Source organism: Salminus brasiliensis, chromosome 6 (genome assembly GCF_030463535.1).
Source record: "Salminus brasiliensis chromosome 6, fSalBra1.hap2, whole genome shotgun sequence".
NCBI lineage: Eukaryota > Metazoa > Chordata > Actinopteri > Characiformes > Bryconidae > Salminus > Salminus brasiliensis.
Window position 1 is genome coordinate 3,754,419 of NC_132883.1, and position 13,614 is coordinate 3,768,032.

Genomic DNA, 13,614 nt, shown 5'->3' on the forward strand with positions numbered 1-13,614 from the left:
AGAGCTGGAGTGATTTGATTTCTAATGCAGATTGAACGTCTCCCACCTCCAGAATCAGATCAGGACTAAAGCCCTGATTCTCTGAATTAGAAGAATGAGAAGCTGGAATAAAGAAACTTGCTGGGACGGGGTTAGGAGAAGAGTGAGTGTGTGTGTGTGTGTGTGGGGGGGGGGGGGGGGGGGATAAAGAGATGGTAGTGGTAAAACACACTCACACACACACTCACACACACACACACACACACACACACACACACACACACACACACACACACAATGTCTCAATGCTCTAGAACACTGTGAGTGTTTGTGTGAGAGAGAACAGAGGACAGGTGTAGAACTGATCAAAGAGACAGTATGTTTCCCTCAGTATGTTTGTATTCATCCTTTAGCTCTCTCTCTCTCTCTCTCTCTTTTAGTTTTACATCTCCATCTATTCATACTCTCTCTCTCTCTTTCTCTCTCTCTCTCTCTCTCTCTTTCTCTCTTTTAGTTTGTATTCATCCTTTAGCTCTCTCTCTCTCTCTCTCTCTCTCTCTCTCTCTCTTTGTTTTACATCTCCATCTATTCATACTCTCTCTCTCTCTTTTTCTCTCTCTTTCTCTCTCTCTCTCTCTCTCTCTCTCTCTCTCTTTTAGTTTTACATCTCCATCTATTCATATTCTCTCTCTCTCTCTCTCTCTCTCTCTCTCTCTCTCTCTCTCTCTCTCTCTCTCTCTCTCTCTCTCTCTTACCATGTGTTTTGTGCAGCATGACAACAGTCTCAGCGTATGCATGGAATGCAGTGTGTGTGTGTGTGTCTGTGTGTGTGTGTGTGTGTGTCTGTTTATGTACGTGTTTTTGTTATTGTTTGAGATATAAAGAGAGTGAGAGGTTGGGGGGGGGTGCTTGAGGGCAATGGAGTGATGGCATGTTAAGGGATGGAGAAAGCTGGACAGCAGTGGTGGCTGACAGGTGTCCAAGCAGCTGGACTGTCCCTTCACGTCTTTTCCACAGTGAGAGACAGGTCCAGCAGGGGACGTTCTGTACCTGACCATTAAGATCCTGAGCTCGAGCTGAGCTGTATCGCACTGACGACTCCCCATCCTCTCCGATTACATGCCCAGCTGTGGACACGAGCTTATAGGCTACAGAGTGTGTATGTACACTACATGTCCAAAAGTTTGTGGACACAAACACAGATGTGTAAACGCACACACACACATACACACACTCACAGCTTGTCTAGACCCTGTAGAGAAGTACTGCCAATAGAATAGGACTCTCTGGAAGAGATTAACCCAGACAAACCTATTGGCACTATGCTGCCCCATGCCAGGTGTGGGCTAGAGGGGTATAAAGCCCCCCTGCATTGAGCTGTAGAGCAGTGGAAGAAGTTGGGGATGAGGTTGGGGATGATGAGGTTGGATGATGATCATCCAACATCCTGACCTCACTGACCTCACTGTTGTGGGTTGCTGAATCCAGTCAAATCCTCACAGCAATCAGATTCTCAATTAAAATCTGGACCGTAGAGACAGCTACTCCAACAACAAGCAGGATACACTCTTTTTAATACTTTATACCCTTGATTTCCGAAGCAACAGCAACGAGCAGGTGTCCCAATACTTTTGTCAATGTAGTGTATGTGCCGATGTGTGAGGAAAAGGCTAACTTTCATGCTGTAAACTCCCACATAGGACCTACATGCCTATAGACCAACCGCACTATGTGTGTTGAGAGGGGGCTTCCTCAACAGGTGTGCTCCTGGGTCGGCTCTGTGGTTGCCATGACACCATGCTCACCTTTCTGCCAGGTGGCCACCCACACTCGCATTCCAGTTGGGGTCCCAGAGCCGTGCCCCAGAGACAACTACTTCCTCCAGTAAAGGGAGGCCTGTAAGAGGCCTGTGTGTGTGTGTGTGTGTGTGTGTGTGTGTGGAGTGTATTTATGACGCACTGAACCACACAAATAAACCGAACATGAAACGGACGGTTTGACCTCCCACGGCGAAGACAGATCAGCTCCTTTTTAACTCCCTGAAAGCCCATAAAGGGCTCTCTGACTCTCCGAGGTTTAAAGCGACAGTCTGGCCAAAGAGGTTCTTCTACATCTTCTACGACTCTGTAGATGTTTCAGCTCAAGCCCTTTGCCCAATCAGCACTGTATGCCATCACACATTTGCCTCAAATGGGCAAAAGTACTGACAAATAAATTGACAGAAGTATTGGGACGCCTCTTTCAACGTCTCTTCTGGAATCAAGGGTATTAAAAAAGAGCTGATCCTGCTTTTGCTGGAGTGACTGTCTTTACTGTCCAGGGAGGAACGATTTATACTAGATGTTGGAAGAGCTTTGCTGTGAGGATTTGATTGCATTCAGCGACAAGAGCGTGTTAGTGAGGTCAGGATGTTGATTGATTACCCCCCCACCTCATCATCCCTCACCTCAACTCCCCAACTCCACCACCACCTCCATCATTCCAGAGTGCACAGTTCTTCCACTGCTCCACAGCTCAATGCTGGGGGGCTTTATACCCAGAGCCGGCCCAAGGCATCCTCGAATTACGCGACCGCTTAGGGCCCTAACGCCACCATGGGGCCCCCTAGAGCACCAAGATGTCATGCTAAAAAATATGTATTAAAAAATAACATTTAATAATAAAATGAAATGATATTACACAGGTAAAAGTGATGTTTATATTAATGTATTTGTTTTATAGTTGGGGCCCCAGTACTAGGTTAATCAATTTCTGCTGTTGGCTGCTGCCGCTGTTGTGCAAATGTAGATTTGCGCCGCTTGGGTGGTCGATAACGGCCCGGGCACTTCAGCGTATTGCGCAATATCTCTAATCTCTTCCTATGAAATGATGAAGCATCTGGTGCTGAGGTGGCGTTATGGGGGGCTCCAAATGAAAATCTGCTTAGGGCCCCATAAAGGCTTGGGCCAGCCCTGTTTCTACCCCTCTGGCCCATGCCTGGCATTAGGCATGGTGCCAATAGGTTGACGTTTATCTGCTCCAAGGAGATTGATTTTTCTTTCTAGGGACTAGACAAGCTGTGTGTGTGTGTGTGTGTGTGCAGCTTAAAACTAGAAGAGGTGTCCACAAACATTTGGACATATAGTCTACTTCTATGTCTATGTCTAGTCTAGTTTGTAGATAATAATAAGGCGTACAGTTCTTTTTAATACTTTATACCCTTGATTTCCGAAGCAACAGCAACGAGCAGGTGTCCCAATATTTTTGTCAATGTAGTGTATGTGCCGATGTGTGAGGAAAAGGCTAACTTTCATGCTGTAAACTCCCACATAGGACCATGCCTATAGACCAACCGCACTATGTGTGTTGAGAGGGGGCTTCCTCAACAGGTGTGCTCCTGGGCCGGCTCTGTGGTTGCCATGACACCATGCTCACCTTTCTGCCAGGTGGACTAGACAAGCAGCTTGCAGCTTAAAACTAGAAGGGGCGTCCACAAACATTTGGACATATAGTCTACTTCTATGTCTATGTCTAGTCTAGTTTGTAGATAATAATGAGGCTTACAGCTCCACAAGGTTTGAAGAGATTGATGGTGTGTGATTGATGGTTTAGGTCTGTGGTTAGCACCATGCTAATTGGTGGCGGGTGGGGTGGGGGTGGGGATGAGGGGAGGAGCCTGTCTTATTTAAACCTCAGATGTTTAGTCTGGTCTGCTCTTGATGGTTGAAGTGAGGGGTGAAGAAGATCACCATCACGGCAAGATCCAAAGAGCTCTCTGAGGCCTTCAGAGAGAAGGTTGTAGATGCAGGTGAGACCACAAGATGGGCTCCAACAATCCTCAAACGTTGTCACGGCAACAGAGAGCTCTCGCTGCCACAGTTGATGTCAAAGTACAGCCTCTACCTTCAGAAAGAGACCACACTGGTTTGCTGTTCATGGGAGGTGTGCAAGGAGGAAACCCTTGCTGTGGTAAGGGGTGTTTGAGGGGTCCCGTTGGGGAATAGGGCCACAAGCTTTGCTGCTCTGGTCGCTGCAGTTTGCCTACACGGCATTATTGAGGACACTGGACCACTTTCAATAGGGCTCCTGTTTCTCTCCACCGTTCAGGGGGCTGAAGGTGCTGCCTGAGCCCCTGTAATCTGTCCGTTAGATCTGACCGCTGCTCGGCGGTAGCCTCTTCGCCCTCCGTGCCAGGAGCCTTTGAACTCGGCGTCCAAGAAAGCACAGTGGGGCCCCCCATCTCTCGCTCCCTGTCCTCACGAGTGATCAGAAAAATAATGATGTTAAAGAAGCATGAAAAGAGACAGCCTTGAAGATTTTCAGCGTGCCGCTATTAAGCTCTCGGAGCACGCTGGCCGGCGCTGAGGTCAGGCAGCATTAGCGCTTATTGCTGGGTTGAGTGACACACGGGATTATCGGACCGCGCCGGGAGAATAAAACAGCTTTCATCAGCGTGGCGCTGGGGCGCGTGTGTTTGATGTCTCCAGAGTGATGGAATTAGGGGTGTGTGCGAGACGCACACCGGAGCCGGAGCGGACAGGCGGGAACGCAGAGCTGGAGATGCGGGTTCGTGCCACACGGAGCAAGTGCATATTTTACACCCACCTCAACGCTACACTGTGTGGCCAAAAGTATCTGGACACCTTGTTTCATTGGGGTGATCCACTCAATCACCATTTGGAATAAGAATTTAACCTCCACTTTTGACCCATCTATGCAGCGAACACAGGCTATACACTATAATGACAAAAGTATTGGGACGCCTGCTCATTTCATGTTCCTTCTGGAATCAAGGTTATTAAAAAGTATACTGTCTCTACTGTCCAGGGAGGAAGACATTGTACAAGATTTTGGAAGAGCATTGCTGTGAGGATTTGGTTGCATTCAGCAAAAAGAGTGTTAGTGAGGTCAGGATGTTATGTGATGATGATCACCACCCCACCTCATCATCCACAACGCATCCCAAAAGTACTGGATGGAGCTCCACCACAACCTTCCCCAAACTAAATTGAGAAGCATTGATGATAGAGTGGGAGCAGCCTAAGGTAATGCCCCCCCCCCCCCCCCAATACCTTTGGGATGAGCTGGAATGGTAGAACTACATCAACATCAGTACTTGACCTCACTGACCTTTCTCTCTCTCTCTCACACACACACACACACACACATCCACTCACACAAAGAACCAAATATATACCATTATGTGTGTGTGTGTGTGTTTGTGATGTGCTCTGTAAAGTGGTAGATATGAAAGAGTGCATTGGTGGGCGGGGCATGTAAAGGCCTGCCTAAGGAGATTGGATGTTCTTTTGATCTTATTGGATACCATGACTAGGCCAGGCCACTCATTTTGGTACTATCTGTTCTTGTTTGGTTTAGGTCACTTCCTGGGCAACCACAGCGTGCTGGACATCCTGCGACAGGAGGGCTATGAGGTGGTACACACACCGGCTCAGGAGCTTATTACACAGTGAGCTATTTTTTTTCTCTTTCAGACACACACTCACACACACACAAAACTTCCTACATTTATGCTTACAGCATTCGTCTGATGCGCATATCCAAAAACCTTGTACCTCCAAAACAGCAACTTTACAGGAGACGGAAAAACCTTCTTAAATTTCAGTGAAAGGAATTTTGGAGCGTTTCTATTTCTATTCTATTCTATATTCAAAATCCTGACAGAATGTAAAGAACAACTGACAGATTCGCATTGTGTCAGAAAGTGAAAAATTTGGAAAAATGGAGACACAAGATTTTTGCATGACTGTGACGATATGCTGGATATTTGAATCACTGAGTTGACTATGAATTTACTCAATTTACACTTAAGTGGTTTGTTTTTTAAATGGGTTTAAATGACAGTTCAATCCAATTTGAATCACTGTGAAACACAGTGATTCAATTTGTTGATTTGATTCAGTGATTTATTTTAGCAGTTTGACTCAGCAATTCTATTTGGTGATAACATTTAGGAATTTAAGCCTCTTAAAGAAATTCCGTTCTTTGATTTGTGCAAATTAAGAACAATTCAATATGATTCAATACGCTAAACAGCTAAACAGTAGTTTCATTTATTGATTCAGCTATTTGATTCTGTGATTTGATTCAATTAATCTAGTCTTTTGCTAATATTTTAATGCATTCGAAGTATGCCTAGCATGTCTTCCTTTGATTTATGTAAATTAAGAGCAATCCATTGCTATTCAATATACAAACATCAATTTGACTCATTGATTTGATTCAGCAATTTAATTTAATTTAATTGATGATCTGATGATCTGATTTTATTGATTCAGTTATTTATTATTACATATTTAAGTAATAAACATGTTTCCAATATTTATTGCTTTAATTTGTGTAATTTAAGAATAATCTGAGGTGATTCGATACAATAAAGAGCCATTTGCTTCAGTGATCCAAAATTACAATTCGATTCAGTGGTTCCATACTTTACCAAATATTACAATGCATTAAAAATACTCTTTTGTATGCTTTTATGATTGATGCAATGAGAGACTTCCAGATGACAATTAATTAATTAAAATCATTACACCTCTAACACATACACTATATGGACAAAAGTATTGGGACACCTGCTCATTCATCGTTCCTTCCAAAATTAGGGGTATTAAGAAGAGTCTATCCTGCTTTTGTTGGAGTAACTATCTCTACTGCCCAGAGAGCAAGGCTTTCTACTAGCATTGCTGTGAGGATTTGGTTGCATTTAGCAACAAGAGCATCATTGAGGTCTGAATATTGGATGATCACTACCCCACCTCATCATCCCCAACTCCTCACAACTCCCCAAAGTACTGGATGGAGCTCCACCATCCATCATTCCAGAGAACACAGTTCTTCCACTGCTCCACAGCTCAATGCCAGGCGGGGGGCTTTGTACCACTCTAACCCATGCCTGGCATTAGGCAGCCTCCAGAGAGTCCTATTCTATTGGCAGTACTTCTCTACAAGGACTGCACAAGCTCTGTGTGTGTGTGTGTGTATTTGGACATCTGTGTCAGCAATGGGTGCTTACTAAAGCTGAATGCATTCATTTAAAAAGGGGTGTCCGCAAATATTTGGACATATAGTGTACGTTAACACAGACCTCTATTAGTTCACCCACACAGCTCATAACTTTGCAGGGAAACAATTACTTCTGTCCATGTGCATATCCATGTGCATACCCACCCCCCCGGCCCGTCTCTCTCTCTTCTCATTTTCTCTGTCTCTTTGTCCTCCTCTCATCTTTCTACGTCCCTCCTCACCACTTCTACCATCTGTGTCCTTTTTTCCTCTCTCTTTCAAAGCTCTCTTTTTTCCCCTCTCTCCCAATTATCCAACGCCGCACACATAATAACTCTGCCCGTTATTAAATAACACGCTTTTTCGAACATCATATTTGATTGAACACACCAGGGGGAACTGCATACACAGTCTGGTCAGCGCATCACGGCCCACCACATCGACGTGCTTGGCACATTGTAATTCAGCATGCCGGCATCGTGCACACAGCATTTAAACTGCAAACAGAGCTGAAGTATGCCTTTGATCCCCCCACCCCCCTTAACCCCCCGCTAACCATGATGAGATGGGCCAGACCGAAGCGGTGCCAACTCAAATGGCACACGGGCCTGGCCCATTTGTCTTTCGGAGAGGGGTGCTGGGTCTGCTCACACGAAAGGCAAACTCCCTGATGTCTGGCATACCCAAGCCATTACTCAACAGGCTTATAAGGAGGGGAGAAGAGGGAAGACGAGGGGAGACGAGGGGAGCAGAGGGGTGTTTCAAACCCAGAACAGGTTGAGCTCATTAAAATAGCAGCCGTAACGGTTTCAACACCCTCTCGAAACAAGGGCACAAATGGAAAAATAAGAGCGAAGAGGGGAAATTAGCAGGCCGGGCGGGTGAGACTAGCCAACTCTGCCAACCCCCAAAACCATCTGCCCTTGCTTTCCGACCTGCCCACTGCATATTAGAGCCCTAACACACTGCCGCTGGGGTAGAGGAGAGGGAGACTACAGGGTGTTCGAATGGTTGGGCTGGTATTCTGACAGCTGGGGAGGATGGGTGAGAGAGTGAGTGAGCGAGCGAGCGAGAGAGTGAGAGAAAGAACAAAAGAGTGAGAGTGAGGGAGCAGACAGTGAGCTTGAGCAAGTGAGTGGCGGAGTGAGCGAGTGAAAGACTGACAGAGTGCGACTAAGGAAGGTGAGAGAGAGTGTGTGCATAGGTGAGGGAGCAACGGTCAGTGAGAGAGAAAGTGAGCGAATGCTCTATCCCTCTCCTGGCAATGGGTCTATCAGTGTTCATCTGCTCCAGAGAGTCCTATTCTATTGGCAGTACTTCTCTACAGGGACTAGACAAGCTGTGTGTGTGTGTGTGTGCAGTTCATTGCACATCTGTGTCAGCAATGGGTGCAACTTAAAGTAGTTAAAGTAGAAAGGGTGTCCACAAACATTTGGACAACCCAGAGAACAGGAGCACTCTGACTGGTTTATAGGAAGGTCTGAGTAGAACACACTGAAACAGCTCCTCAGGTGGGACGTTCCAGAGGTAACACCTGATGCAGGGCCTGTTATTGAACTAAGGAACATTAGAGGAACGGTACCGAGTCATCACATGGTTCTCCAGTCATGCTCTCAGTGCTTGTTGGTGAAGAAGCTCGTAATTCGTCCCAGTGCTGAGGGCTAAGGGTCCTTTAAACTGCCAGATTAAGGCGCCCGTTTCCCTCGTGGTTAGTGGGTTATTTTGGCACATTGTAAATTCTTTGCATGCTTGAAATGTGTGTATGTGTGTGTGTGTGTACATCTGTTGGAAGTTCAAAGTCTGTACTATCAGAGACAGGGAAGAACATGATAATGGGACTGTGGAGGAATTCGGCACCTCCTTGACATTTTTCCCAGGTCCCTAAGGTGATAAGTGATGGTATGCATGTCCTCATATTTTTATTAGATAATATAGTGTGTGGCTGTATTTCTATGTATATTATTTAAGTGTTTTAAGGTATATTTTATTTGAAGGGTGTTTTGTGATGATATTACTGCTGTGTTATTGTTTATTATATGACTTTCAGACATGAATGATGCTCTAAAGGTCTTTTCACACCAAGTATGAACCTTTATGCCAGGTCTGACCCTCTGACTCTTTCTTTTAATTTGGCTCCCTGACAGCTTCTGGTCTCAGGAGCACTCATTAGCAAGGGAAGCTAAGGTTTGCGGTTCCTTGTGGACATGAATAGACTAGGATGCACCTAGACAAAGTAAAAAACATGGCTTTATAAGGTCGCTGTAAAGTTCTCAGCATCCACTGTTAAAAGTATCATTAAAAGACACTCAAGGAACTTTTGAAGGTTCTTAAGTTTGAAATTGAAGAACCTCCAAAGGTTCCTTAAGGATCTTCTACTTTTAACCAAGTAGTGTAGGACAGGTCATGGCTGCATGCCCTGAAGATGACTGAGCTCCCTGTGGGGGTCATTCAGGCTTCATCTATGGCCTGTCTCATCCGAGAGTGGGCAGCCCTGGTGTTTCCATCACCACCACCATCACCACACAGGCCATGTCCACCCGAAACCCACCTGGTACCTACCTAGCCCACGTTCCTGGGATCTCTGTAATGGCATCCAAGACAATACAAAGCTTCTCGGGCAGTCACACTGTGCTAAAATGCTGCGCAGACCACAAACTGCTGCCTTGTTCCACCTGTTTAACCCCTCTGTTTCTGCTTCCTCATGGTTCTGTCCGAAAAGCTGGGCCGCGGTGGAAGATACCACGCTGACTCCAAGAAGAGGGAGTCCAGAGCCTGAAACAGAGTGGCCAACAGAGTCTCCAGAGCTGGAGGAGGACCTGCCCCACCTGCTGCTGCCAGACAGTCTGAGCCAGCTGGAGGAGTTCGGGAGACACAAGCGCCCCCGCAAGGCCCACCGGCACCACAGCCGGCAGCGGCTCTTCAGCGACCTGTGGGTGCGCATCGGAGACAGGTGAGAGCACCAAAACTAACTTCCTATTATTGAAGAGAGGACAGACCAGTCCACAGTCCACAGTCAACAATACCAGGCCCAGCGTAAACCCAGTGGACAGGGGTAGGAGTTCGGTAGACAAACACCTGGGGAGGACAATGAGATGGGTACCATTCCACCACAGAGCAGGTAGGTAGTATTTGGGTGGTGGGTTTTTCTCAGCACTGCAGTGATACTGTGTTGGTGGGTTAGTGTGTGTTGGGCTGGTGGTATGAGTGGATCAGACGCAGCAGTGCTGCTGGAGTGTTTAAACACTGTGTCTGTCTGTCCACTCACTGTCCACTCTCTAATAGACACTCCTACTGAGCTTGTCCAGCTTGCAGAGGTAAAGTCAGAGACGCTCTCTGATCTGCTGCTGCACAGCATGTGTTGGTCATCCTCCCGTCCTTCATCAGTGCCCACAGGACACTGCTGCCCACAGGACACTGCTGCCCACAGGACTCTGTTGGCTGGATATTTCTGGTGGACGAATCCACCAGCGCAACACACACTACTAACACACTCGCCACCACCAAGTCAGTCAGTGTCGCTGCAGTGCTGAGAATGACTGACCCACCACCCAAATCCTACCTGCCCGCTCTGTGGTGGTCAGTCCTGTGGGGTCCTGACCATTAAAGAACAAACAGGGTGAAAGAAGGCTGATAACAGAGTCTGCAGAGAAACAGATGGATACAGTCTGGGGTTATAGAGCTACACAGTGCTCCTATATGGTCAGTGGAGGTGATAGAAGGAGCCGGGTCGTTCCAAACTCATATAATTCTGATGGTTCTGTGTATATCAGCTGCATCACAACGACACTGTGAACTCCTGTTCATGATCAAATCTGCTGTTTATTCATTGATCGCAGCTCAACTCCACTTCCGAATGTGAGGATAACCAACGGCTACGTGACGGTGGAGCCTCCTCTAACGCGGCAGGAACAGAAGAAGAGGACGTCCCTCACCGACCCAGAGGAGGCCTCACTCCCTGCTTTGGCTTCACCCAGTTCCAGCAGCAGCCTGCTACCGGCCCTGCTCACCTGCATCCTCGCACAACTGCTGCTGTTCACCTCCTAACCACAAGGGGGAGGCAGTGACCCACACCGATGAACCTTATGACATCCAGGCATGCTGTGAAAGCAGACTGTAATGGGTGAATGAGGCCTGTTGGGTTAAGTTTTGGTGAAGGGCTTCAACATAAGAACACGAAAAGTCAACTGATGGTCGGAGGAGGGTGGAGTAGCCCCAAATGTCCTAAAATGAGGGGTGCAGGCAAACTGTTCCCAAGTCAATCAAATAAAAGCTCAACTAGAAGTAAGAATAGCTGTGGAATAGAACGTTCCGAGCCCATTAAAAACTTAACTCCGATTTTTCTGAAGAACTGGGTGATTGATGAACAGTGCCAAATGTAGAAGATCCTTGAGGAACCTTTGGAGGTTCTTCAGCTGTGGTATAACCCCCTTAAGGTGCTTTGAGGAACCTTTAGTTCATAAAGGTTCCTTAAAGGTTCCTCAAAGATCTCATACTTTTAACAGTGCAATTCAGTAAAAGGTACAAAAGTGCAAATCTTCACTATATGGACAAAAGTTTTGGGACACCTGCCCATTCATTGCCTCTATTGAAATTAAGGGTATTAAAAGGGCTTTTATAAAACCACTGCCTAAATAATAAGGCTTTCTACTAGAATTTGAAGGAGCATTGCTGTGAGGATTTGATTGCATTCAGAGACAAGAGCAATAGTGAGGCCAGGAAGTTGGGTGATCACCACCTCACCTCATCATCCCAACTCCCTAAACCATCCCATCCCATCCCATCATCATTCCAGAGAACACACTTCCACTGCTCCACAGCATCACAATGCTGAGGGGCTTTACACCCCTCTGTGTGTGTGCATTAGCACAGTATTTCTCAACCCCGCTCCTGGAGGCACCCTGCCCTGGCCTCCCTGCTTTAACACACCCTGCGACTCTGAATGGGCTTGTTAATGGGCTGATTAGCTGAATCAGGTGTTTTGGGAGCAGGGAAATGTGCACTAAATTGTGCAGGGCAAGGTGCCTCCAGGACCAGGGTTGAATGGGTGGATCTTAAAGCAGCATTCATTAGGAGGGATGTCCACAAACCTTTGGACATATAGTGTAACTGTGTTAAAGTATGTGGAACTGATTAAACATGTATAGATATCTGTATTGTATTATATGTCTTATGCTGAAAATCACCGGATTTTAAGGACAGCCAGACTGTTAGTGGATACTGTAAGCTTTGCTGCACCTCCTATGCGTGAAAAAAAAACAATGATAGGCAATAATTATTCCAGTTTATCAGTTCTGTAACATAAAAAACAAGAGGCTTAACAATTCACAGGGAAACTGTATGTTTATAATAATAATAATAATAATAATAATAATAATAATAATAATAATGTGATTTTGACTGACATACAACTGACAGAGTTCACAAACCTATGTTTTGTAAATTGTGCATTTTGTTCATAAAGAAATATGTATATTTATTATTTCTTGGAGAGTATATTTTCATGCATTTGCCAATTATTGAAAAATAAAGTGAAATATGAAAATGTAAAGTAGACAATATTCTGTAAGAGTGTGCAGAAATTTTGGGTATTGATTTTATTATTTTTTGATGTTTTTAAACTTGTCCTCTGGGTCAGATCCACAAGTTCAAGTTTTCCTAAAGAAAGACTTATGAATTTATGAATTTATGAATTTAAAAATAAACACTAAGGTGGTGCAAACATTTGTTGCTGTACAATGTACAGTGAAATGTGTCCTCTGCATTTAGCCCATCCCACGGTAGTGAACACACACACACACACACACACACACACAGTATACTAGTGAGCACACACAGAGCGGTGGGCTGAAGCCATCTCCAGCACCCAGGAAACAGTTGAGGGCACTTCAGGCATGGATTGAGGGAGGAGACAGCCTTCATTCCCCCCCACCCTCTATAACCATTCAGCCACGACTTCCCCTAATAATGTTCCTAAATGCAGTTTTCCAAAAAGAATCTCCAAAAAGTTCTCAAAGATTCTCTTATGAAGATCTTAATAGTGTCTTAAGATCTTCTGAAGATGCTCATCATTGTTTTTTTATAGAATTTCACAGCTTATAGTTTATAAACGATGTGAGACACCATTCTGGACGTTCCAGTATTCAGTGAAATCCATAGAGTGAAGAGCAAAATGTAGGAAAACCAGAATCAAACTAAGCGTAAAAGTGAATTGTCATCATCTGGACACTGACATGGCCGCCACTTGTAATCCAGTTAAATTAGACGGTGTTTTTCATTAATTCAGTAATTCTGCCATTTAAGAAGGTCATTGTAGAGGTCACTGACCTACTGACCGCTTTCACTCCAAGACAAGTATGAGCCTCTTGTAAGATTAAGAAAATATGTAAGAGCATATTTTTTGGAGAATATCAACTGTTCTGAGGCCATTATTATAAGGGATCAGTGTCTGCTGCCATCGCCTACCAGCAGAGGGCGACGGCAGCGAGGCACTGTTACCCAAGGGAACTCCAATCCCCAGAGATCTTAGGGATAATTAGTGCCAATCAGACACACCTGGAGAGAGAGAGAGAGAGAGAGAGAGAGAGAGAGATGATGAGAAATATGTATATTTATTTTTTCTAGGAGAGTATA

General features: G+C 45.5%; 1 protein-coding gene across 1 annotated transcript in view; it reads left to right on the forward strand.

Annotated features, from left to right (window-relative positions):
• The window catches only part of trabd2b (TraB domain containing 2B), a 97,803-nt gene extending 85,427 nt beyond the window's left edge, over positions 1-12,376 (forward strand). The window contains 3 exon segments of the mRNA XM_072680790.1: positions 5,338-5,428; positions 9,704-9,934; positions 10,821-12,376. Of these exon segments, the coding sequence (XP_072536891.1) occupies positions 5,338-5,428; positions 9,704-9,934; positions 10,821-11,028 (530 nt within the window). The 3' untranslated portion in view covers positions 11,029-12,376.
• The last annotated feature ends 1,238 nt before the right edge of the window (positions 12,377-13,614 follow it).